The 26,720-nt window shown below is 47.4% G+C and overlaps 1 protein-coding gene across 1 annotated transcript in view; it reads right to left on the bottom strand.

Moving 5' to 3' along the window:
• The window catches only part of CACNA1H (calcium voltage-gated channel subunit alpha1 H), a 258,550-nt gene that overhangs the window by 58,990 nt on the left and 172,840 nt on the right, over positions 1 to 26,720 (bottom strand). The window contains exon 9 of the mRNA XM_059826531.1: positions 24,772 to 25,184. Within this exon, the coding sequence (XP_059682514.1) occupies positions 24,772 to 25,184 (413 nt within the window). The remainder of the gene's footprint in view (positions 1 to 24,771; positions 25,185 to 26,720) is intronic.

Genomic DNA, 26,720 nt, shown 5'->3' with positions numbered 1-26,720 from the left:
GCCATAGATATTTTTATGGCTTATAAAATGGTTTGAGCACAATTAATTTCCTACTTCTCTCACTCCTTGATAAGCAAAGATCTAGGAGGAGGGTCAAGGAAGAGACACTTGAAAGCCAAGATGGATTTGGCCATTCCCCTGGAGTCAGCCACTAGGAGACACTGTTGTTTTGTTCAAATTTAAGCCAACCCCAGAGCAGGAATTTTTTCCAGGAGCCTTTTTCTCTGGGAAAAACAAAATGTTGATTTGCTCAAAACAAAACTTTTCATGGCAAGGATTATTTTTGTCAAACTTCCTGGTTGGAAGAAAATGAAGTTGCAACAAAGCTTTAAAATTGCTGCAATGTCCTGTTTTGACCTTCTCAGAAAAGGAAATTTCAGGCTTTTTGCTTGAGATGTGGTTGTGTCACGAAATGCAACTTCCTTTCTAGCAAGGAATGGTTAACAAATAAAGGTTGGCATCAAAATGTTGCACTTCCAAGAGAGTAGTTCTAAAGTGGTATTTTTTTGCTTTTTGCCAAATACTTTGTAAGCCTTAACAACTCTGACAGGGGAAACTACTTGCCCACCATAGGGCTCCAAACTGCATCAGTGAAAACTTCCTTTTTCAAACGACAGTGAGAGAACATGACCGCTCACCACCAGCTTTGGATACCTCCACATCTTTTGCTGCCGCAATGATTGACCTTGACATTGATCCAGGTTTTCAGAGACAGGACAGGCCAAATGGAGCACAGCCAAATGGCAACCAGATGGCATTGCACGAGGCTACAAAATGCTCAGGAATCCCCCCAACGGATGCGATGCGGGAAACGGTGGGCAATGCTGTCACGCTGGTACGAGGGTCCACAGGGCCAGATGTGGAGGCTGGAATGGGAACTGCCATGCTGGAGACAGTCAGCAAAAATGAGCACAGGGAGTGGTTTAACCCGCAAGTCCCCCTGGCAGGTCCCAGGCAACGTTCAAAAAAGGTTTAGATCCGAGTACAAATTTTACAGATTTCACGTTCAAATGAATCCTCATACTTTGGCTGCAGGATTAAGTTTCCCACCATCCAAAAGAAGGGCAGAAACTGTATGGGATCAATTTGTAAGATTTCAGCATCCTTGAATATGAGTTTAAAGTAACAGTTAGCCTTGACTCCAGGCAAAACATGTCCCAGGAAAGCACAACCACCTCTGCTCACTTTGAAGGCCATATTTATGCTGCAGAGTATTTCAGTGATTCAAAACCATGTTTTTATTAGGGACGAACCTCAAACGTTTCAGCAGTTCATTCCGAGTTCAGATAAACAGACAAAAAATCCTTTTCTAAATAGTTTGGGTCTGAAAACCTCGGAAGACTTGTCTCTCTCTGAGAATCTGATACTTCTGGTTTTAGCAAGATGCAGCACAACCCCAGAGCCTTCCTGGAATGGGCAGAAATTCAATAAAAGAGAAACCCATGATAGTCAAATTATTGATGGCTCCTACAAGCACAGGATGAAGAACAGGAGTAGGACTTTGCAGCCTTAGATTCTCTTTGGGCAACTGAATTACTGCAGTTCTTCAAAGAAGTCACTATCTCTTTGTGCCTCTTTTTTTTCTCGCCCATCTTCTACCTCGTCTCTTCTGATTGCTGCATCCACAACCACCTATTTTACGCAGCTTAGGTTCAATCACCAGCAGGATGGCGCCATGCCTTGGCTGGGGCACCTTTTTGCTCTGATACAGAACTAATCATACCTGCATCACACTGGAGAAAAGGGCTGTAAGACACCTGGTCCCTGCTGCTGAACAAACAGGGAAGGAAGTTTCACAGGATCACTAAGGTTGGAAAAGACCTGTAAGATCATCAAGCCCAACCATCAACCAACAAACCCCACCATGCCCATTAAACCATGTCCCACAATGCCTCGTCCACACGTTCCTTGAACACCTCCAGTGACAGTGACTCCACCACCTCCCTGGGCAGCCTCTGCCAGTGCTTCACCACTCTCTCTGCAAAGAAATTTGTCCTAACATCCAGCCTGAACCTCCCCTGGCGCAACTTGAGGCCATTTCCTCTTGTCCTGTCACTTGTCACTTGGGAGAAGAGGCCAACACCCACCTCTCTGCAACCTCCTTTCCAGAGTAAAAGATGTGCTTTGCTTCAGAAATCCCCCCCAAGCCCAAAGCAGCCGTTCGACTCCTCCTGTACGGGGAGAGCTGAGGCTGGCAGAGACGCAGAGGAGTGGTAAACAAACCCAGAACATTTAGTCTCATAAACATCCTTTGCACTTGTGTTGTTTTTTCTCTAGTCCTGGGCCTAAAGCTGTCAATGGGATTTTGAGCACTTGTTTATGTTGGCTTTTCTGCTTTATATTTTTAAGTTCGGTCTGCAGAGACTGTGATCAGGAAGAAGAGACGTAATGAACTGCCAATTTGTGCTTTGCTTCCGGACACGCCGTATTTTCTCTCTTCACCCCATTTTTGAGAGATTGTAATTTTCCAATTACCAGTTATTCCATTGCAACAGATTTCACCTGGCTGCAGTCTCTGGCATCATCTCCATCTCACAGAATTAAAAACCAAAGGGAACGCATGAGAAAGGCAGGGAGCACGGGAGAAGGCATTCAGGCTAATTACAATGAGGTGGAAGAGGGAGGGAAAATCCAAAACACGCAACTTTTTAGATTAATAAACCCAAACCATAGCAACTAGTGCAATATTGGATAACCCAGCCAGCACTGAGCAACTTTACTTTTTAGTACGTTCGTAGGTTGCAAAGACATTTGTGAGCTGTGCCCAAGGACAAAAGGAGGGATTGCTCCTGGTACTTCCCAGCAAAGATCCAGTAACAGCAATGCACAGAACACCATCCAGAAGGAACAGGTCTAGCTTCAAGGACTTACTCTCCCTCCGGCACTTGTGCACAGCCTGCTCCTCCTTCCAAATACAAGCTCCTGCCTTCCAGAGGCCAGGCAGCAGTGTCAGCTGTGGCTCTGCCTGATCTATGGTAACGGGGTGCGAAGGCCCTGCTCCACCCCATTGAAAGGAAACCTAATTATGGGGATTTTAAGATCCACTTCACACAGTGAGCCATATGCAGGGTCAGGATGGGAACTCAAGAATTTCTACTTCTCCACTGAAGGCTTTTTCAAGTGACATCTGCATGCTGCACAGATATACAGGTGATACCAGGATACCTGCAGCCTCGGTCATGATCTCACCAGCTGCAAAAAGACGACAGTCCCAAAAAACCATGCAAAGGGATACCAACCGCGGGGCGATTCTCCTCCTCTCACACTGGAGGGGGGAGACGGTGCCTCCTGGCAGCTCAGCCTCGTGCTTCACCTTTTCATCTCGCAATGGACATCTGTGCTCACTCATCCGAGAGGAGAACCAAGACACGGCAACCAGCCACCCTCCAGGGTCCAACCCCGCCACGAGATCTGCAACGTGGAAGGAAGCCCTTTGCATCTGCAGTGCACATTGACTGCAGAGCACGGAGCTATACTTGAGCCGGCTTTTCCTCTACGGAGGGAGAGTAAAGCCTGCTTACTTTGGTCACTGAGCCATACAGCCTCCTACATAAATAATCTGTTTAACTGATGGATTACTGGGCTCCATATTACATTTGTAGGGTTTATGTACCACTGTGAAAGCAATCGCGAGATGAAAGCCAGTTTTCTGGGACAGATTAAAGTGATGGTTTGGGAGGGATTAGACTTCTTTAATAAATATTGTTCAAAAATTGTGAAAAATGGCTTAAATGAGTTTGAAGTACTGGCACCACAGGAGGGAAGCAAATCAATGAAATTGCTAAAGAGAGCTCAAAATTACAAACTATTCCTCTAACTTTTTCTAAGAAACTAGCACACGTACAGAATGTGTGTATAATACTAATATTACAGGCAGACTCCCACTATGCTAGGCAGTGAGCATCAGTCTGCAACCCTGGACCCATGTGCCTTCTGAATACAGGATGAAGGATAAAATATTGTGCGGAGCTGTCGGAGGCTGGGTTTAACCTACCGACAAAGTGCAGAGATCTCTAACCCACAGCCTGTCTCCTTTCTTTCCTCTCCTTGGAGGTGGCTGATGTATCCCAGTCCTCACGGCACCCAGCAGTCCCCTCCTCCCCACGCACCACAGCTCACCTGCATCCAGAGTGATCCCCAAATCCTTGCACTCTTACAAGCTCAAGCTTTGTATTTGAAACCCTCAGCTGTGTTTCTTGCACACTCGCTCCTTTGAAAGCTTCCATCAAACAGCAGTTTCTTGCCCATATCCTTTTCCTACAGCAAATTCAACTAAAGAGGAGCCTTAGCCTCCTCAGGTAGGCTCTGCTCATGGGTCGGGAGCTGTAATTAACAGTTACATCACAGGCATTTTGCTACAGAGCAAATTGTGGCCGAAGGACACGAAGACATCGGCAGCACTTGCCCTCCTGGGCGTAAGCTCAGACCCCTCCGAAGTCAGCCCAGCAACCAGACGTGGCATGGGACAGGCCCAAGCTGAAGTTTCTAAATGCTTAATGGAACGTGCAGGAGAATCTGTCACCTCGAGCACCCCTGAGGCTATTAATTATTTATCCGGTTCAAAACAATGTAATCAGCCATTCAGCATGATAGCAGATGCTCTAGGTGCCAGCATCTGGGGGCTGGTCTCTTCCCTCTGTCACAGCAGATATTTATCACCCAGGCAGAGGAACTCTGTCCTGCCTCCCCCAAACACCCCCCCTCTACACGTCTGGGACAAGAACAGCCCGAGTATCACTGCAGATTTACACTGGGATGCAGAAACGATGCAGTTAGAGGGGCCTGTGTGTCCCTCCCCAAGCTTTCGCCCAGCCTATGCGGAGGGTGACCACCTTACTGAAAATAACGGCGCGCACATGAAACCCCAGCAAATAAGCAGCTCATGGAGCTACAGGCAGACAGCGAATTTCACACCGGAATAAGAGCAAAAGTGTTTAGGCCCACGTGCTTCGGGAGTGTCTGCAGGTCCTGACAAAAGGCAGCCCTGCCTGGGCTGGGACGTGGAACACGTTTCATGCACCAGTACTGAAACGTAAGCGCTTCGCGTGGCTTAACTGTAATAACAAACGTGAACATCCCCTGGCCCAGAAACGGGTGAAGGAGGGAAGCTGCGACATCTCACAAGCAGGGACTCAACACTGCAGCAATTAGATGCAGAAGAGACAAGGTTGCCCTACACTCTGCAAGCTGTATGCTTGTTTTTATTTACAGCTATTTTGTTCTAATGCCTCTGAAACAGTTTGGGAAAAGGTCCTCTTTGAGGGAGTTCAAAGAGCCAGAAGCTCGCAGCTGAAGCAGAGAGCCATCAGGGAATGTAAGTGACATCTCAGAAGACCGCTAGCAAGTGTGAAGGCTACATTTTGACTTTTATTTTTCTCCCCTTTTTTTGCTTGTCAAAGACCAAATGGAATAATTCTGATATTTCTAAGGTAAGTAAACAACCAACCAACCAAGCCAACCAAAAAAAACCCCAAGCAATTTAAGAACTGGCTTCTTTCCTCCTCTGCATTCCCTGCCCTTAAAAAAAAATATGAAGAATAATGCAAGTGGGCCTTTCAATTTCTGCATTTGAAAATATTTCCTTTGTAAACCATTTTGATGTAGTTTATTTATTACAACATAAGACTCTTACTGTCTTAAAATCAACTTCAAACTAGTTTAGTCAATCTAGACTATGGTTCAAACCACGGAAATTGCCTTGCCTTCATATGATACAACTTCTTACTAGAAAAAATGGTTTGGATGTGCTTTCCCAGGCACATGAGCACAGTTGAAAGTTATTTATGCTCTCTGGCCTTGGAAAGGGACCAGGGACTTGAACCAGGATGCGCCTGCTCCTAGAAGACTGCCCTGGTCACCAAGATGTTTGCTATTCTGAGGTGCCTTCTGCCCTGCGTTTGACAGCCAGACACCACAACCTCTCAGAACCAAAAGCCCTTCTCAGGAAGGGTTTAGCTGTCATTAATGTCGCTACTAAAAGCTGTGACTTCGATGAGTTTATGTGCTTTCTGATGGAAAAAAATGTTTTGCTGAGAGATTTCCAAATGGGCTCTACTTAAAATTAGGCTGGAAACAGAAGGAAAGAGAGAGCTTCTCCTCATGCCTATTGATGAACGTTCACTCTCTGGCTTTGGAATTAAGAATGGAGAATTTATTCTCTCAGTCACCTCTACTCTCAGATTTTATGCCTTCCTCTAAATGGGATCCTTCATGTGGAGCGATAACAGTTTAATTGAAGATAGCCTATGGTAATTTTTCCTCCTTTCAATTGACCTACTTGATCTCCTAATGCTCTACGGAATTGCTTTTACCTCTCTGCTCTGTGGCATGAAAGTCACTGCTAATAATTACTTACCCAACTGCATATGGCCAGCCAAAGGCAAAACGCGCTGCTCCTTTCTGGAGCTGCAAATAGGGCATTAGTGGAGGAATGGAGCAAGCTGCATGCAAGTGTGATGTATGCCAGCGTTAAAAAAAAATGCCATTAGAGTTAATGTTATCCAGCAATGACCATCTACCAAAGTCATATACTCTCTGGCATTTTTGTGTGCATCCTTCAAGTTCACTTGGTATTGACTCCTGGCTGGGAGTGTCTTCTATAGAAGAAACCTTGGCTGCCACACTTCTGTCTCTTGCAACAAGAGCTACAGATCAGAGAGGTTGTTCTCTGGGATAATCAACTCTGCTGTAGCTTCCTTTGGAAGGCAGAAGGTCCCACATGGCACAACATACTCGCAGTATTACTTTCCCATTTCTCTGTTTCATTCAGCAAAATGCAATTTCATTTCAAGTAGCATAAACGCCAAGCTGGATTAGATCAATTGCTGTCTTCTCCACCCTTAGGAGGAAAGGACCTGGGCAATCTGAAATGCTATCAGCAGTAGCATACAAAACTAAAGCTACTATTCTTGAAAAGTAGGCCAATCAGCTGGATTATATCTTGATGGAGGATCACTTGGTCTGACAGATGGCTGAAAAAATAAGCCTTAAAATGAAAAAAAACCCCAAACCCTACAAAACAAGCCCCCAAACAAGGCCAGAAGTGCTCAGGTTTAGTTATTAAACAAGAAGTCACAGGAGGAAGGAGCCAACTCCTCAGATAACAACCAAGGATGAATGCCTCCAGCAAGGCACCAAGAGCACTGTAATAGCTCACCTGGGGAGAGATGCTCGAGTGCAGACTCTGCAAACTGGTCATCCCTGTCAGTGCTAATACACTGATGAGTTTAATTGAAAAAGAAGAAAAATGGAAATATGCCTGAACTGAGGACAGTGAATGCCTAATCATTCCTCCAGTGCTGGGTGCAAGCAAGGAAGCGCCTGTTCAGCCTGAGCTTGGTGCCAAGGGGAGCCGTGATCATCCCTCCACTCTAAGCAATGCCGTGACTGGAGCATCGTTCAGGAGTACGCGGGGCAGCACATGTCCCACAGCGCATCAGGAGATGCCTCTAGCAACTTCCCAACATTTCAGAAATGGACCTGTTACTTGTAACCCCTCCCTCTTCTCTTAAGCAGCAGTTAAATATGAGCGGGCTTCTCTCTACGAGCAGACTGCCATCCCACTCCACATCGGCTTAGCTCCTTTAAGAGCCTCTGGCAAAAATCTAAGGAAATTATACAGAGTGAATCATTCCCATCCATATGCTGGTGAAGTCCTTCAAAGAACCAGCAGATCTGTGAGGCGTGACATCTCTTAGCAAGGCTTTTGTTGACTCTCATCCAATATATTTGGCTTATCCTTCACCATAAAATATTACAGTCACACAAGGAATTATACTGACACAATTCTTGCTCATGGCAAATTTTTTTTTCTTGACCACTCTCTGCTGAAGTCAACAACAAATGGTCAAAAATCATCAGCCTAATGCCTGAAGTCAGTTTTGCTGGCTAATCACAAAGCATGCATTTAAAAAAAATAAAATGCATCATTCATACTGATTTCTTTTTCCGTTTTTTATATTTAGGCTGCAAATGTTTGGTATTCCATACCACTAACTACAAAGAAGAGCTAGGGTCTATCTTTTCCTTTTGGATGTAAACTGAGTCACCAAATTTCAAGAGCTGGAGAATTAAGAAAAAGCATACAATATTGTGAGACATGCTATAAAAGGATAGACACAAAGAACATGGAAATATGCTACAGCCCCTTTCAGACAAAAATGAACACAGAGGCCCTGCCTCAGGGAGGCTGCACAAGAAATCAAGGTTAATTGTTGATTTTCTTTGCTAAAAGCTTGCAGCCAAACTACAATTGCGTATTTCTGACTGTGCACAAAGGTTACAGGATGCCCATCACAGGCAGATCCGACAACGTCCATTAAAGGTGGCAGGAGCATGAACACAGAGAATAAAGAACCGTTTCCAAACTCTGTGATTGTACTGCAAGAGGCACCTTTAGCAATGATTATATGATCCTTATCCACATCCAAGCAACAGGCTTGCTCTCTGATAACAGAGAGATCAAAGGCCTTTGGGTTGTCATTAGCAGACAAACTCAACAGAAGTTGTTTACTTCACCCAAGCTAATGGCACTGGAAATATTTAATCAAAAAATGGACACACTCTCTCTATTACTGCCAAGATGATTCAGAAGGGGCCACTTAAATCTATTTTGTCAAACCATTACTCATCCCTTGCTAATAGACCTTTATGGAGAGTCCCTTTGAAAAATGCGCATTCGTGATTTTCGTGATTTGCGGGCTGTGTACTGGTATTAGGAGACGAGGCACATCAAGAAAACATGATAGAGGACTGCTGATGGGAAGAACAAGATGGGGAATATGTTTAGTCTATATCTGACAAAGACCTTGACTTAGTCATCTTTTAAGCCCAAGGAGAGGAAGCTGAAGTGGCCTGATGGGGAAATAAGTTCAAGGAGAGGATAATTCCTCAGAAAAATTTGAGCGATCTGCTGTAATTGACCTCTGAGCGCTAAGTGGAAGAAGGAAAGATGGAAGAAGATTAGGAGAGCTTTTCTGAGGTTCAAGGGTCTTGGGGTAGAAGAAAACAAAAATGTTGGGTGGACATCAGGAGAAAATTTGGTGGTGTATCTTACAGAACAATGGAGTGTTGCCTACTTGAGCCTTCATTCTTGGGTCACCGAGGGAAGGTTCAGCATCTACAATGAGATGCCAAACGTCAGGACTCCTCAGCTCTTTTCCTAACTCCTAGACTAACATATAGTCTCTCACGTGGTCCTAATGTATCAGACATTTGGGCACAGGCAGTTCTTTATGGACTTCCCTTTGGGATGTGCAGAGACTTTCGTTAACCAAGGATGTTCACCTTCTGGGGTTGTCTTAGAAGACATGAAACCACTTATGACCCTGATATAGGAAGAGTTGATCCTGCCTTAGAGCAAGAGGATGGACTAGGTGAGTTGAGCTCTATCTACTGTGATTTTTGTGACACTGGACTGAAAAGATCCCTTGGGTTCTGAGGATCCAAGCCACTCCTAGGGTGTGTAGCTACATCTTATCACCTTTTTCATAAGCTGACGAAGCTCAGGGACAACCTGTGGGGACAACACAGCTGGGGGAACCTCCAGCCCTTTTGTCCTCCATGACAGGATTGCACTTGGTACAGAGTCAGTTTTGATACAGTTTCTCTGCAGCTTCCAGAAACACTCATGAAGAGTTTAAAGATTCAAAAGCTTTGTCAGCATGGAAATTATTATCTGCAAATCCAAACCTGTATTACAGGCAGCAACTCCTCTCTGCTCTGCATCAAAGATAGGCTAGGAGCCAGGAGAACAAATTCAGGGGAAATCCACCTTTCCTCCCCTCTAGCAAACCTAAAGCAACCCAAGCAATTGTTACAAGCTTATTTTTCTCCCTGAGAACACAATGCTGTGAACAGCCCAGGGTGCTCTAACCTGCAGCCAAAGCAGGCAGATGGAACTTTAGAGCTGCCATGCTGTTCTTGCAAGTGAATTATTGATATATTCTTCTTAGCCACGAGCATCAGACTAAAGTGGCAATTAAAACCATCCACAATGATCAAAAAGAAAAAGCAAAGATGAAAAGGTACAAAACCACAGTCTGTATTTGCCAGCAGGCTGCAGCACGTGCTAATACGACTGGCAAAGGCGGGTTCTGGGTCCCAGTCCTTCAGGTGTGTCTTTGATAACAGCCTGTATTAGAGCAGGCAGACAGCGGTGAGCAACACACCACCACCATTTCTGCTGGAGACAAGGGAATGAGCCACTCCCGGGAGCTCATTGCCCCATTTTAGCTTTGGAGTGTGCACAATACAGGCATTCAAACTCAGAAATTTAGAGGTAACAATTACAATCACCGTCACCCCTCTTGCTCCCTGAGACAACAGCAATTTGTTTTCCTAAGGCAAGAAAGGACAAAAGAGGTCAGAAAGGAACTACGAGACAGAGCTACCCTTCAGCATAGTGGCATCACTTGGACATTGCACAAAGTGAAAGCCTGGAATTACCGAATGTGAGCACAAACCAGCAGGAGAGCTCAGCAACTCTTGTCCCTCCTCACATCGGCTGTTTGTATCATACAGACAGAATTCTGGCACAATTCCTTGATTTCAGTGGAACCACCACTGAGTTCAGAGATGGCCCAGTGCTTCCACATTTTCACCTTCTCGACAAAAAAACCCCAGTGAAATGAAATTATGTTGAACCACCACCAATATTCAGAGATGACCAAGGAACAAAATGCACAGAAAATAACTGTGCTGGGTTTGCAATCTGTTTCTCTTGTAATATTTATCTTTAATATCAGGGGAAGAACACAAAAATCTGGAAAACAGCACTTAAAAACAAAGAGGTGACTTTCCATTGCGTTTTTCTCATTCCTTTTGCATGAAATATGCCTCACCCCCAAGCATGCCCTGGATTTGCAGTATGTTTCTATTGTTATGAGAACAAAATCATTCAGAAAAAAAAGTTTAGCCATTCTGATTTTATATAATGAAATAAAATAATTGCTAAAATAATGAAATTCAATTATATTAGCCCTAATAACAGTAGTACTAATTAAAATTATTGTAATTCACTACTACTACAAGGCTGCAGCACCAAGCTGCAGAAGATATAGGGCTGCTGAACACCTGGGAGTAGAGACTCTCTCCCCAAGCTGGTGGAGTGGATGTATTTGGGTTTGGAGGTTGTTAGTTCAGCCTTGGTGCGTTGGGCAAAGGGGACTGTTATGCTAACACTAATTACACTGCTAATGGCAACAATAATAACACCTCTCAAATCATCTGCACTGACGCCGTGAACACCAAAGCGATGCAATTATGCGCTGCTGTCATTTCAAGGGGAGCTGTGAGGCAGAGAAAAGCAAAGGTAAAAGAGGCAGCACGCTCCTGATTTATCATCTTGCAGCAGTTTCTCTACGGAAGATGCCTGGTTCAGGTGAAGGGCCAGGTAGCCCCTTCCCTTCCTCCTCCCACAGGACACCAGGCTGTGCCTGGCACTCCCGCTCTGCGCAGACCATGCTATCCTCTGCGCTGCCTTGCCACGATGCCCCCATCCCGATCCCACGCCGTGTGCAGGAACCACGTCAGGAGAAACCCTCCAGGCAGAGGAGATGAGCTCTGGCTCGCTGTACCGCCTGCTCCCCCATGACAGCACTGGGGCAGTGCCCGACCACTCCACAGCCCTACTGAATTGCACGGCTCTGCCAACCCGCTGCCCACATCATGCATTCACCTGGGGAAAACCTGTCAGACAGCGACAGCTCGGACAAACAAACATAAAAAAAAAAAGGATTTCATTTGCAACCTTCCTCCATGTGACGTTCAAGTTTTCCTCCCAGGAGTGTTTCACGTCCCTGCCGTGGCTCTGACTAGCAGAAGGGACACTTCTCCCGCAGCAAGAGCCACGAGGAACAGGAGCACAGGAAGGGCTGCTCCAGCCCTCTGCTCTAACCAGACCTCACGGCTACGCCAGCCGCACCGGGGCTTTGATCCAGCTCCCTGCCCTGGGAGCGGGGCCAACCACCCCCTGCCGAAGAGGCAACCCCAAGAATAAGCCAAACTGATCCATATCCTCCAAACAGCTATGTCAGTTCTCACATGAAACAGGCAACACAAGGTTTTATTTGTAGAGAGTGGGAGCGAAAGAGAATTTCGATGCAATCTCCAGCATAGTGGCTTTAATAAACCAGTAAAGCTAAAACAACCATGCGCAAACAGTGAGCCCTTGAGAAAGCAACTGAGCTCACAAATGTTTCTGCCCTGATGGAAATCCTCCTCATGGGTTTCCCAAAATGGATAGATCACGGTGAAAACTGTCAATTTATTTTATTTCTTAGTCCCCAAACGTGTCGAGGGGTGGGATACACAGTGGATCTCAAGCAATTATTTGCTAAACATCAGGACTTGCTCAGATGCTCTTGCTTGAGAAGGTGGCAAGTGTTTCCATGGCAATGAGCTATTGCCTTGGTGACCGTGGACCTGGACTGGTGCTGCTAAACCACTGCGACCTTTGGACATCTGAGCACAGCAAGGAGTTTCCTCCTTTGCTGTCTAATGATGTTTTATTTGTTTCTGAGTTCATCCCTGTCTAAAAGTTGCCTTAGGCAGTTGTGCTAGAGATAGAGAAGCCCAAATTACTACAGAGAAGCACCCTCTGTTCACGCCTGCCTCTGCTGCCCAACACAGATTTAACTTTTCTATCAGTCAGGTGCAAACCAACCCCAGGTCCAATCCTGGCTACTCCTGAGCAGTGCTGAGCCTCTATCTATAAGCTAGAAAATTAAGCAGAAGAGCCACAGGACTTGATTAGCCCAGACATCAAAAGTACATTAATCTATATGCATTGAAACCTTTTAAGAGAGGTCAAACCGAGAGGCAGCTGTGTTAACAAGGTGAAGAAGTGAGCTCACACATGAAAAAGTAGCTTTGCACATAAACACGTATCCTCCTAGGCAAGAAATTTACCTAGATTTCTGTGGAAGAGTAAAAAATGTGTCTGTGTCTCCCTCCAAACAATCTTCAGATAAACTTTATGCTATCATAAAAGCTTTATCCTGGGCTCATATAGCAGAAAATTGTTTCACCTCTGCCTTTGAGAACTTCTGCTGCTTTTCTTTCCAACTTTATCGTTGAAACATGCACTCCTTCTAAGCGACCAGCAGTCTGAAACCCAATCGAACTGAACCATTATATTAGTTTTTTAAATTTGCACAAGCCCTGCAACTCTGCAACTCCAAAGTAGTTTCTATGGAGATGCTAAAAAATGGAATGGCACCTTCTGGGTGCCGAATTCAGCACAGCAAAAACTCGGGTGAGCTGCAAACACTGGGTGAGAGGACTGAATTAGAGACCCAGAATCTGACTGCTTACTCAGAGCCGCAGATAACGGGGGTAAGTTACCGCTTTGGCTGACAGGCATTAACCAAACCGACATGCTACATTGAGTATCGGGCAGAGTTTAATTAGCTACAGGCAATGGGGCATTAATACAGGAGAGGACAGCCCGCCTGATTTCCTTACGGCGTGAATGTGATAGGGAGAGGGAGGGACACGAGCATTTGCAAGGCAGAAGCGACCCTCATGCATTAAGAGGTTTCTCAGAGGAGCACTGGAGCTGCGTCTGGCTGCCTCTCAGAGCAGCTCTATCTCCTTCATCTGCAAAACTGGGCAGAGGAGTCCAAATCTTGCAACTTCCTACACAGTCTATTTTAGAGTCTTAGAAACAAAAACAACACACAACAGGAAGGATGCGATTACCAGAAATATGTCTGAACTCTCCCACACCCCAGCCCCATCAATCTCGATGGCTTCACCATTTGCATCGTTAAGACAGAGCTTTCACATCCCATCCCATCCGTACGGTCCTGCTCTGGTCTGCACCCGTGCCCAACTCCCTCAACACCCATGCTAGGTCCCAGTTTGGCTCCGCTCTGCTTTTCCCAGGACACAGAAAGGCCCGTAGGCAGGGCTGAAACGTCACGTCTTGTGTTGACACAACTACCCTCAGCTAAACAGAGCCCAAACCTGAGTGCAGTGACCCTAGAGAGACACAGCCACGAGCCCTAAGGCTCTAACAAGACCTTCTATACCAAGTACACTATTCCCAAGTATAACTGATACTTGTCAGACCAAAGTTGAAACAAAGGCCAAAAGCTATTTTGTCTTATTTAAGCTAATCTCCATTAAAATCAACCAGCCAGGGCTTCAAACGTCAGACCGTGCAGACGCAGGAGTAAGGCAGCACACAGAAACAGTGCAAATGTGGCAGGGGGGAGTGAACAGCGCGGTGTGCCCTTGCTCTTTGGAAGAGATGCAGAGTATCTCTTCCTTCAGCCCCGGTAATCGGGCCATCTGTTTTTAAGTGAACACACAATAAATGGTATGGAGCATTGTCTACCTCCTGCTGAGCGGTCACCCCTGGGATTTGAACATATGGCTGCGTCAAGTCTGGCTAGTGCCAACCTGATTCTTAAACTATTAAACCATCCCCTCAGGCTCTGTATTCTGTACTTTCTGTGTATATTGTACAAGGGAAAAGAATTTGATTTGGGGTTTCGAGAATTTCCAAAAAGGATATACAATTAGAAAAGTATTTGCTTCAGATGATGATAAATAACCCTGGACGGGAGAACCTCAGAAAATACGTGTCCTTCACTCCGGTGTGATGACACAAAGTCTTCTGCAGTGCTGTTTTACATGCTTTCCCGAGAGCCCAAACTTGTTAACCTTCGTTTCACTGCATGTTTTCAGAGGAGCGACAGCTGTGGCCGTAAATACAGCATTCAGATTTCATGCTATAGTTAAAAAATCAAATATGTATGAAACCCTCTGCTATTACACACCGACTAGGCAAGGGGGAAAAAGGGAGTGGGAGGAAACCCATAGCATTAAATCATTTCTAAAATACAAAAGGACTTCTGCAAGCTCAGGTGGGAAACATCTGCTCCACTGTTAGCTGCAGGGTCAGTATCTGTCTGTTGGTCTCAGCCTGCCTGTCCATCACTCATTCACAGGTTAAACTTAGCCTCAGGAACAGGGAGAATCCCTGCATGAGAAAGGAAGGAGCAAAGGCACATCCTCAGCCATCAAACTCCCCACACTACAGCAAGGGAGTGATTCCTGCTACTTTGGGGGGATATCAGTATCTGCGGGTACTCTGGCAGCGGGAAGGAATGGATGTAAATAACATAATTCCAGCCTGAGCCTTAGGAGATCCCATTGGCACCCTAAAGAGGGGACACAGCTAGGGAAAGAAGAGTGGGCAACGGGAATGCTGTTTTGGCTATCTTTGAAAGGTGTTTTGGTGGGTTATGCTGTCCTCAGAGGGAGTGGGGAGCCATTCCCCCCCACTCACCTCCGGCTCTAGGGGCTTTCGGAGGCATTCGCAGCTCCTAATAGCCCTCAGCATAAACTGGGATTTCTGGCATTTAGTCCCCCTGCACTTCCACGCTCTGCAGTTCAGTCCCTTGTACTTCGGCACACATATCGGCCGATACCTGCCAGCACTCCAACGTACCGTATTAGTAGTTCTGCTTTAAAGACATTCAAGATGCTGATCTCTTATTTTGGCAGCTTCAAGAGACCTTAGCACAAGTGAGAGATCTTCTGCAACATGGCCCCCATAACGCAGGCCATTCGCAAGGAGATAATTGCCCGGCAACCCACGGCGCTTTCAGACTCTCTGGCTGAAACTAATTTACACAAATGACTTTAAACTGTTTGCGCTCCCAGGCAGCAGTGACCGGGGAGGAACAATGCTGACAGGGTTGATATTTTGCCTCTGAACCCTTCACGAACAAAAGGAAAACTCTGATTCTCTCCCATATCGAGCAGCTCCCCGTGGTTTGATTTATTTCCTCTTATTGATTGGATTCGGGGCAGGTTGGAGCTGTAAAGTTTCTGCCTAGACTCCGGATAGCTCTGAGAGCGAGTTGCACTTGGGGAGCACAGAGCCAGGGCTTTGTTCCCCCTGTCCCATCACCAAGCTCCAGGTAGGGCTCCTAGGAGCAGCCAGCACACTCTGGCTTCATAAACCACCTCAGTCCAAACTAACTTTAAAGCACAGACAAGTCCATGTATAGTCATGCCGAAAGTCGGAGAACTACAGGATCCGTCTGTCTGCAGCAAAGTCAATTCCCTTTGGAGTACATAAAATAAAGACTTCTCTTCCTGCTGCTTTCTCCAGGGGCACTATAGTAAAAATTTTTGGATTTGTCTGTGCGTGGGACAAGGACAGGGTGGGGAGAGAGGAGGTATTGATTTGTACAGGCATCAGGCAGGAGAGAAAACTCCTGAGAAATGCCTTCACCAGGGGGGAGAAGCCAAGTGGTCTTCCTGCCCCGTCCTCCTCGGTGGCAGACTCCCTGCTCTAGCAAGCTTTACCACCGATGCTACAAGGCCTGTGCACAGAGTGTTTTTGCCAAATTGGGAGTCAGGCTGTCTTTAAGGCTGTAAACCAGACAGAGCAAACAAAAATAGAGCTTTAAAAGAATGCATGCAGGCATGCCAAATCTCCCTCATTTTCGAGTAAGAGTCTCACTCCTTTCAGATGCAGCTTTCTCCCCCCACCTCTCAAAACCATTTATAAAAAAGCATCTTGATCTTGTAACAAAAGATCCAGAAGGAGGTTTCAAGGAGACATTTAAAGCTTCATTCATAATTCTGGAAAATCTCACTGTCCCAGCTGGAGAACCCTAGTTAAAACCTGAGGAAAATTCATGACTCAGGTTGACAGCAGCAGTAAACATACCTGTTTATTTCCTTGCAGTGGTTCTTCTCTTCTGGTGTAAGGAGTTAGATTGCTACCCTGAGCATCTTAGTTCCTCCATCTGCTGATGGGGACAGCCAGCTCTGCCTCTCAGCTCCAAGGTATCCGGAGAAGGGCGGTGTACAGGACACCTTAGCAATACCACTGAATCTCTGCACAGAGCTTTCAGACTAAGTTGCCGTCATTTCCTATGTACTGCTAAATACTAACCCCACTTTGCTCTCAGGTGTGGCATGGCTGTCTTTTCTACACCTTCCTAACATTTTTTCAGTTAAATCTATTTTTAAGCCTTTTTGTATTTTCCAAGTCTACAGAGAAAGCAGTCATCCCCAGGGAGTGCTTGGAAATGCACAAAAGTAATCAATTAAACGTGACTATTTCCTTTGCCTCCTAACAGGTGGGAACCACTGATCTATAGGCACCGTTAGTCCATGGCACAGCACCATCAGGTACCACCCTCCCCATCCTCTTATCTGAATATCCCCTTGGGTTACGCTCCTCTTGCATTTGGTTTGAATTTGGGCTGTAAACTCAGTTTCACAGAGTCTACCTGCAACCTCCAGGCACAAAAACCGGCGCCAGGAGAGGTGCAGTGCTCTGTTCCCATTCCCGCTGTTGTTATTACTTGTAATAAGACCCAGCAGGCCCTGCCCGGGAGCCCCACATGGCGGGGTGATGTACCCAGAACAAAACGCAATCCTTGTCTTGTGGAACAAAAAAAAAAAATCCAAGAAGAGAAAAGATGGATGCAGACAGACTGGGGAAGTGTAAGGAACCAAAGAGACAGCCTCAGCTAACATGGGAGGTGCTGTTCCTGGTAGACCAGCAGTTGCATCCTCCCCAGAGCTCCTCAGACAATCCAAGCCACTCCTTGCTTCCCGCCACTCCAGGGCACGTTCCTCTCCAAGCCTTGCCAACGGTGCCTAAGCACGTGTTCCTGCCCCCGTCGGTTGGTTTGGCTCTCTCAGTCTTTCGCATTTCCTCCTCTGCTAACCCTGTCCTTGTCCCTGCAGCCCAGCTGCCTTTCATGGAGGCAGCTGGAAGGATGGCAAGCTGCTGCCATGTGCAGTACCAAAGCCACGGGGGCTGCTCGGAGGGACCTGACTGGGGCTCTGCAATCTCTCTGGAGCTGCTGATCACAGCTGCCATGAACCAGACGCTCAAGCTCTTCCTCAAACTTGTATCTTGTCTTTGCTCAGGCAAGGGACTATGAGGTACGCCTGCTTTGGAGCGCGGAGCGTGCTCGCTCCGAGGCGCGCTTACCTGATCAAAGCCAACCTCCCTCTCACCAAACCCACTCCCAGATGAAAAGCATTCAGCTGACAGCCAGCGGGAAGGCACAGGCTCAGCGCAACGCCACGCTCTTTCTTTGTGAAAGCCACTTTCTTCATTACAGGCCCTCTCTCATCGCAGTTTCCCTTTGCAGAAAGCGAACACCCCACTGTCCAGCTGTGTCAAGCCTCCCTGTCTCGGAGCACATTAGAGACATTGTCAGCGTAACATTTGAAGCTGGCCGCCCATGGCTGTGATTTACGCACATTTTTGTGATGAAATGCAGCTGGCAAGTGCACTCTGCTTTCATTCTTGGGGCTATATTACACTTGGTTTATTTCACCTGCCAGTTGAAATGCAAACAATCTGTCTACATTCTATATATAACCACCCGTTGCCATCACGCGTGTTTATGAATACGGGGGTTTCATGGATTCAGTCTCAGAAGCCTCGGAGGGCACCGTGACTGTCTCGGGGGACTTGCTGCACGACCCAGATGGAAGAAACGCATCTGGTGGGTCCCGCACGCTGTGGCTACGCAGCGTGGGTCTGTTACTGGTGCTGTGCAGATCTCCAGTCTCCACACAACAACTCATGCTGGGAAGCACGCTACTATCACCTGCTTGAGAAGTCTGTCATCTTGGCAGAGAGCAGATGTGATTTATACGGCCAATTCCTCACCACAGAGAACAACTAATGGCGTAAGTGAGGGGAAGGAACTGAACCATTGGTGGTGGTAAAACGTGCCTACAGTTCCACAGGGAATATCCTAATATTATTCCCCAGACTAATGAGCACATCTATAGGAACCAGATCAGACTGCAAACTCCCCTCACCATGACTAGCTCTGTTGTTCTCCTGACTCTCCCCTGACTGCTCAGTATGTCAGCACTCGAATGAGTTATTACACTCAGTTTCTGCATTGGAGAGGTGCTGTTCCTGTCTGGTAGGAGGCAGAGGAATGGACGGATCTCTAGTACGCTTTCCCTTATATAGTAAAAAAAAATATACCAAGAACATACAATCCAGCAGAAGGAAAACAGAGCAGTGGAGTCAGTTAAATTACAAAAGAGAATAAGAGAGAGAGAAGGCTCCATGAACACCACTCACGGTAGGCTCCCCGTGGAAGGACGCCGATTTACACCCTTTGCCATGAAAGCTGCTAAGGTCCAGCAGACAGCGATCTAGCCCTGAGCCGGGACACCTGGCTTTTAACGGCCAACATTTGCTATCGGTTCATGCTATCTTGCCTCTGACCCTTGATTCCCTCTAACATGGGAATGACACCTTGCCAGGTGTAAATGTGTGCTCTGGAGAGCATTAAAAAGGTGGTATGATCTTGGGGCACAAAAGAGAATGGAAAACACCTCTCTTCCCCAAGGTCTCCGGATAAAGCCCTTCTCTCCCATCCCAAGAGGTAGCGACAGAATTCAGATTATCACAAGGTATTTGTCAAATGAGCCAAATTTCTGTCCCTCTGCTCAGGAGACCCAGAACGTGTTCTCGACTGAGGCAGCTTGCCTACCAAACCTGTGCATGGGGAAAGCCGTCCACTCCACGCTTACTGCTAGGACCTCGGAGGGGGAGCAAGCAGGGACAGCTTGGTATGCAGCTGACAAAGCCCAAACGCATAAACCAAGGGACTACTAAGGGCAGAATGAGTCTCACATCATTTAAGCAATAAGCACAAACACATTGGGCTGAATTTTCACATCCTGGGCTGGGGGAATCTGTTTGCTTCAAGTCCAGCCAATGTGTGAGTTCTTAAAACTGGATCATGCGAAAAGTTGGAAAAGTGAACAAGTTTTGCTAGCTGAAAGTGAGAATCTCAGATCAGGATAATATTTTATTGACTCACAACTCAAAAGGAATTTAAGCAATTTGCTTCAAACACTGCTGAAAGATTCTCCTCTGCTTTCTGAGCAAGTGCTGAGTTTTCCAGGCCAAACCAATTTTTAAAGTCAAAATTGACAAATGCTAAAATAGAACATCACTAGAGAAGCTAGTTACCACCTTAAATCACACAGAATTACTTTTACTCCAGAATAATAAAACGAGCTACTCAGAACCAATACTTCTCTTACACCGATAAGCACTGGAGCACTGGGTGCCCACCAAGGTCAGCTCCAACCTACTCCAAAGACAGCTGCTCTGAACAAAACGTGCCATGGGTGAGGGATCAGAAAAGCAATTAAAAGCTCTTTGAACAGCCATAGCTTGGAACAAATACTAATTTGTACTTCTCTTCTGAGAAGTGAATATAAAATAGCATTTCTAGTGCCATTTGATGTAAATTGAGCCTTTTATGTGGAATCATTACAAGTATCAACAGCTACTTCTGCAAATTCCTCTGAGAAGCCAAGTGGGGGTCTCTCCTCACAACTTAAACCAGAGGTCCTCAGGAATGAATTCAGAGCTCACCCTTCTGCTGGGATAACGCCAGCATCTCTCTTGGACAAACAAACAGGACTCTGTCCTTCCACCAGACAATCGGGGAGCTGGGAATCGAGGCAGACCGAAGAAGGAGCAATTATTTCTTCAGATGGATCAGTGAAGCACACACAGGAGCTGACTCCGGGACAAAAAGGTATCAGCTTGCAGTGGCAGAGAGGCACTTGGAAACACAGCTCCTGGAACAGGATCCATCTGTGCCCAGCATCTCTCCCCAGTGCCCCAAAGGCATGGCAGAGGTCATGCTTTTGGAGTGCACTGTTCCTGCTCGGTTGCTGCAGTGCCATGGCACGTTCTCAGATACTCTGGAGAATTGTCAGCTGCAATGAATGCAGAACAAAATCATCCAATGTATTGAAATTGCCTGGAAGATTAATGCAAGGATTGCTGCCTTCTTTGTACTTGGCTTTCCTCATCTGTGGGAGTGCTTATTCGTGCTGGAGATAGACAAATAAATAAATAAAGCAGAAGAGGAAGGGGGGAAGGAACTCCAAACCAGCCAATTAACCTTTGAAATACAAGTTGTGCTGCTGCTAACTAACAGCATCCTGTAACCTCCTAATTACCAGCCACGTACGATGTGGCAGTTGGAGACAGAGCTGGCTGATAACCCTGCCGATACGCTGTGCAGGAGGATCCGATTGCCGCTAATGACTGAAGTCCCAAAGAAACTCGCTTCCCATCATCAGCTGCCTCCTGCTACCCGGATCTCCTGCCGCAAACCGGCTCTGCTGCCATGAAATCTTTAATCTGCCTCCGAGAAGAGCAGGGCTGCTAAAGGACAGCTCTGTGCAAAGCACTTCTAGCAGCTCTTCATCTTTCCCACGAATCAGCTAGCTGCTAAAGCGGTCGTGCCTTTAGCCACAGGACAGGATCCTTGCCTAAAAGGGTATCTTGTGGGCTACATGCATTAAACGGGCTGGTGCCAGCTATGTTAGTCAAGAGCAGCCCGAGTAACCGCGTGAGCAGACTGCTGTGAGCTTCAAATTCCCATAAAAACACATATTGAAGCCTTGAGGGGATTTGGATACGGACAGGTCTCTCTCATTCATCTGGAGGATAGCATGTGGGACAGACAGACAGAGATCACCTTCCCGTCTTGTCAAAGGCTGCTAGGGCACACATGCCCCCTTGCCCTGCGGCTACGAGAAGGGCCAGCAGTAAAGCCCACCGGGTTTCGTCTCCAGCCTGTCACCTTGCAACCTCGATTTCCTCGTCCAGAAGATATGGACAATAATGCTCGATTGCCTCAAGAGGGCTCCGTGAGACCTCTCTGCAGAGGGCTGCTATGTCCCGGGATGAAAGGCGAGACAAACCACCACAGACTAGTACTGCTCTATCTTCCACGCCGTATGTTGGTCAGTACCCTCCACCCCTCCCACGCACATACAGAGGATCGATGCTTTGGCTTTGAACAGCACTCTGAAATAAAAATGTATATGGTGTGCCCATCTATTTGCAAAGCCACTGATGACTATGAAGTCTGAGAAGCCGGAAAAGGAAAGCAAGCAGCCATTAATAATTTTTTATAAAAGGGATTGGGCATTTCCGTACAGACAGTGAGGTTTGGGGAGGGCTTCCCTGTGGCTGCTGCGCTGATCGCAGCCCCGTTCGATAAAACCAGTCAATGGCTGAAAACAAGTGGCGAGAGTTGAGACCAGCGAACCTGCTTAAGCTGTTCCACCCAGAGCAAATGTCTCCATGGCAGGTGATACTTTGCAGGGCTCCAGGGCCCCGGAGTCCCCTGCCCATGCTGCTGTCAGCAGGCACAGAGCACAGGAGGCCTCCCCAAGGGGAACCTCTGAACCCTGCTCTCTGGGTAACACTGAACAGCTCAGTGGGAGCAAGGAAAGCGGAGGAGAGCCACAGAGTAGCTATCCTTGTAGGCAGCTCCTAAATCCTTATGACTCGGGGAATGGCCTCCAGGTTTGCCCTTGGGAGGATGGAGAAGGAGACGATGGTAACACCCATGCCTGGTTAACAGCCTGGGGAAGGCTCACAACTTCTCGCCTTGTACTATCTGCTCTGAGCAGAGGTGCAGAGTGGCTGGGCAGCATCCGTCACCCAGTAACCAGAAAGTTGTGATCAAACTGTTTTTCCTGGCAAGGATCGTGGCGTACCCAAAACGAGCCATTCTCACCTCCCCTCCGTCCCAACACCACGCTGTGGGCTCGTGACAGCTTCGCTTAGGCATCTCCTCCTTATTTCCACACAAAAGCAGCTCCCCACCTCGAGTCTTGCAGCCAATTCTCACAGGAGGAGAGCTGTGGGTTCTGAAATCACCCCGCTTTGCTCACAGAAACCCCAGACTTTCATGCCAAACAGTCTGGGAGCCTAGAGCCATTTTCTATTGCTTTCACATAACGTCTCAGCCTCTGGCGATGCCCTGGAGGTCACTCTGGTGATAGGAGAGTGCTTGGGCGAGGTGTTTCGAAGCTGGGCTCTAACAGCTCCGTGGCCCGTTATCCCCGCTGCGTACCAGAGACGCTTTGCAGTCAGGCACGTGGAGGAACTTTTACAGGTTTCACTTCAAAATTCCTCCCTTTTTATTGGGCCCATGCTGGGCAGTGCCTGTGAGCAAAGCTGGCGGGAGTCTGATGCTCCGTAGCCAAAAGTTTAAGAATCTTTATTGCCATTGGCTTTGAGATGGTTTAAAGCAAATCTTTTACAAGGTAAAATCCAATATAAACCTGCCGGCTACAGTTTTCCTTTGTTAGCAGCAAGGATCTAATTATCACAATCTACCTTTATACGAGTGATTGTGGACAGACTTCACGCGATTCCTGGGCTTTCTCACTGCAGCCTGCCTAAGGTTTTCCCCCAGCTCCCGTCATGGCAATACCCAAGGACTGACAAAGCTGTATCCGCCTGACAAAAGAGTATCCATGCAGAAATGCAGCCACTGCAAGGAATAAATGGTCTATTCAAAGGTTACTGAAGAGGTGTATTCCCTAATTTTAAAACTTGTGGAACAACTAACCAGACAGAAAGCTGTCAGCGACAGCTATTTCTTTGTTGGGTTTGGACGCTCTCTGGTGTGAGTGTGAGCCAATTTATTGCTGCACGGCTGAGGTTCGTGTGTTTTAGCCGAGTACTTGCTTTTCTGAAAGAAATTGTATCTCAGATAGCATAGAATGTAGGGGTCTAAAGCACATGAGTGGAGAGAAAGTAAAGCAGCAGCAATTTGGAGGATTGTTTGCCATGGTCCAGAGCAAGACTTAAACCTGGGAAATGATAGAGAAGAAAATGCAGAGCCTCTTGTCCTGCCTTTGGATGTACTATACTACTCTGTCTGCCTTTCCTCCTCACTCCTGGGCGGACAGACCAAGGCAGAGGGGAGGAATAGCTTTATAAATAACCTTTTCGTGGTCCTGATCCTGCAGTGGAGATTTTGGGGGAGCACTGGATGAATCTTTGACTATGCGCCTTACAGAAGATCAGCATGAGGATCTCCTGGCCTCACTGGGATGCATTTTCTGCACCTGATACATAGGCGGCACGAGAAATTCCAGAGCATGTCTTGAGAAAACAGTTGAAAGTAACCTGTTTTTCCAGGAAAGAAAAGCCCAGAAAAGCATAGCTTTCCCCAGAGTGACCAACTGGAGATCCTCAGATGGCTCACCTCCCTCTCCCATCGCACAGCCCCTCAAGCTCCCATCGGCCAACAACAAGGACAGGCTGTCCTCAGCTCCAGCACTGCTTTCTGCCATCACCATGTTCAGACTAATACTGGGAACAGCATGATTTCTCTTCTCTCCCTCCAGACACTTAAAAGAAAGACCTTCTTGCAGCCTATGAGATCAAATTAAAGGTTTTGGAGTCTTCAGGGAGAAACCAACTTTTTTCTTTGTTGCTTTTAGCATTGCCTGACAGTTTAAGTCTTTATTTAAAGGTCCAAGATCAAAGAAGAAACTTCTGCACAGGTTATTTGCACTGCAAGGTCCACTGTGCACCACCACCGTCAGACCAAAGGGGTATTTCCACCAGAACAATTCATGCTTATATGAATAATTCACAGCAAACAACTTAAGCAGTCAGGCTCCGAGATGCCGCACCCTAACACATACATTTAAACTCTCCAGTTTAAATACTCCCCTCAGCAGCGCTGCCAGCCACCTTCCAGGCATTTCGCACACAGAAGGATACTCCTGCTCATTACACGTCTGCAGGATCAGGCCCTTGGTCCCATCTGGTGTTTCCCAACTTGCATAAAAACTGCTTGCTCCTCCTCTAGCATGGCTTTGACAGAGTCACCCCAAGCCACCACGCAAGCCGCCATGCTGTGAGCACCTGAAACCACAGACCCTCAGGGCTCTTCAGGCCAGTCCCACACTCACCTGCTCATGGTACTCGATGCCCATGCTCAGCGTGTTGATGAGGATGGCTATCATAATCCCCCGGTTGAAGTACTTGCTCTCCACAATCCTCTTCAGCTTGCTGCCAAAAGCCTTCCACAGGCGGGTGACCTTGTTCCTCTCCTTGGGTTTTTTCTTCTTCTTCCTCCTCCTGCCCCGCTGCTGCTGGAGCTGGTCTCTGTGGTCACCATGCCGCAGGTCCTGGGTGAACTCGTAGACGCCATTGCTGTCGGAGTCACAGCTGTCGGACTCGCTGAAGGCGAACTCGGGGTCCTCCAGGAGGCTGGCGCAGAAGGGACAGTCCTGCAGCTCACAGGTCAGCGTGCCGCCCGGCGGGCTGGGCAGCGGGCAGGCCACGCTCAGCCCCGACAGCCGGCTGGGCGTCCGCCGCAGACCTGCAAGGGAAGATGCACACCGTGAGCCACCTCACACCCTCAGCATGGTGGACAGCCCCACAGAATCACTAAGGTTGGAGAAGACCTGTAAGATCATCAAGTCCAACCACCAACCCAACCCCACCATGCCCACTAAACCATGTCCTGCAGTGCCACGTCCACACGTTCCCTGAACACCTCCAGGGATGGTGACTCCACCACCTCCCTGGGCAGCCTCTGCCAGTGCTTCACCCACTCGGGCGGCGCTGGGCCTGTCCCGGGCAGAGCAGCTTCTGCCACACCCTCAAATAAATGTAGTACCCTAATACAGCCTTATAGCCACCCAAGTGGCTCTCGCTTTGTCTCATTTTTCCCCCGTTCCCCTCTCCCCAAGCCATGACACCCACCCTCTAGCCCCCTCCATGGACGCGGGGCCGAGGGGCCTCTCTCTACACAGCGTGGCAGCCATTTTGTGTTCTGCCGCTGGGGATAGACTGACTGGCACACCTCTCACTTTCAATTATTTCTGATTATATCTGACCAGGCTAACATCATTAGCGGTGATCTGAGTGCTATCAAGCTGCTACACCCAATTTAGATAGCGCTTCCATTTAGCTAATAATGAGGAGGGAGAGGGAGAAATGGACCAAAGGTGGTTACAGACCACGGATCACAGCTCGGAGAGTCACGTAGTCCCTTCAGTCTCCTTCATCCCTCCTTCAGCCTTTAATAAAGCTCAGGTGAATTCTTCGCTTGAGGCACAGGACCGAGTGTTCAGGGTGTTTTAATATCAAACACGTTGCCACATGTTTTGTGGTGTGAGGAGAAATGCTGGCTGCCCTCACAGAGCCAGGGTACGGAGACGATATGGACAAGTGTAACAAGGATGATTCGGGTGGAACAGGAACCAGATTTTATTTGCTCTTATTTAGAAACTAAATCCCTAGTTTCCTCATATTTAGAAGCCAGATATTAATGGCAGAAAAAACCCACCAGGAACGCAATACTGCGAGCATGGGATCCTTCCTACAAAATGCCATTCAAGCATCAATGAAAACCTCCCTTGAGATTCAGGGAAATAAGGTGAGGGGACAGTTTTCCCCTGTAACGTGCCCCTGACTGGAGGCTGGATGGGGACACTTGGATAGGCTTTGGGGAGACCAAGCAAAAGGCCGTGGATGCTCCCGGCTCCGGGCCCAGGAGCTTGGAGCTCACCCAGCAGTAATGCTGCTGATTTCAGCTACTCCTGGCTGACACTTGAGGACGTCTTTAAAGAGAAGGCAGCACCAAATGAAATAAAGGACCCCATTAACTTGAGAACTGGGTTGTGACAAGAGTCAAAATAGATTTTACTTGCCTGAATGTCACTCAGATATCACTGGCCTTCAAAACAGCGTTGCAGGAGAGGACTGTTCTCCTCCCGGTCATTACGTCAAAGACACCAGGAGGATCAGAAATATTTGCCCCCTTACTCAACCCGCAAGCAGCACTGGTGCAGCACTGAACATCAGCATGGCGTTTCTGATCAGGACTGGTCTGACAAGGGAAGACTGCAGC

Source organism: Gavia stellata, chromosome 18, assembly GCF_030936135.1.
Source record: "Gavia stellata isolate bGavSte3 chromosome 18, bGavSte3.hap2, whole genome shotgun sequence".
Taxonomy (NCBI): Eukaryota; Metazoa; Chordata; class Aves; order Gaviiformes; family Gaviidae; genus Gavia; species Gavia stellata.
Note: the sequence above shows the minus strand (reverse complement) of the source record. Positions and strands in the feature narration are given on the sequence as shown.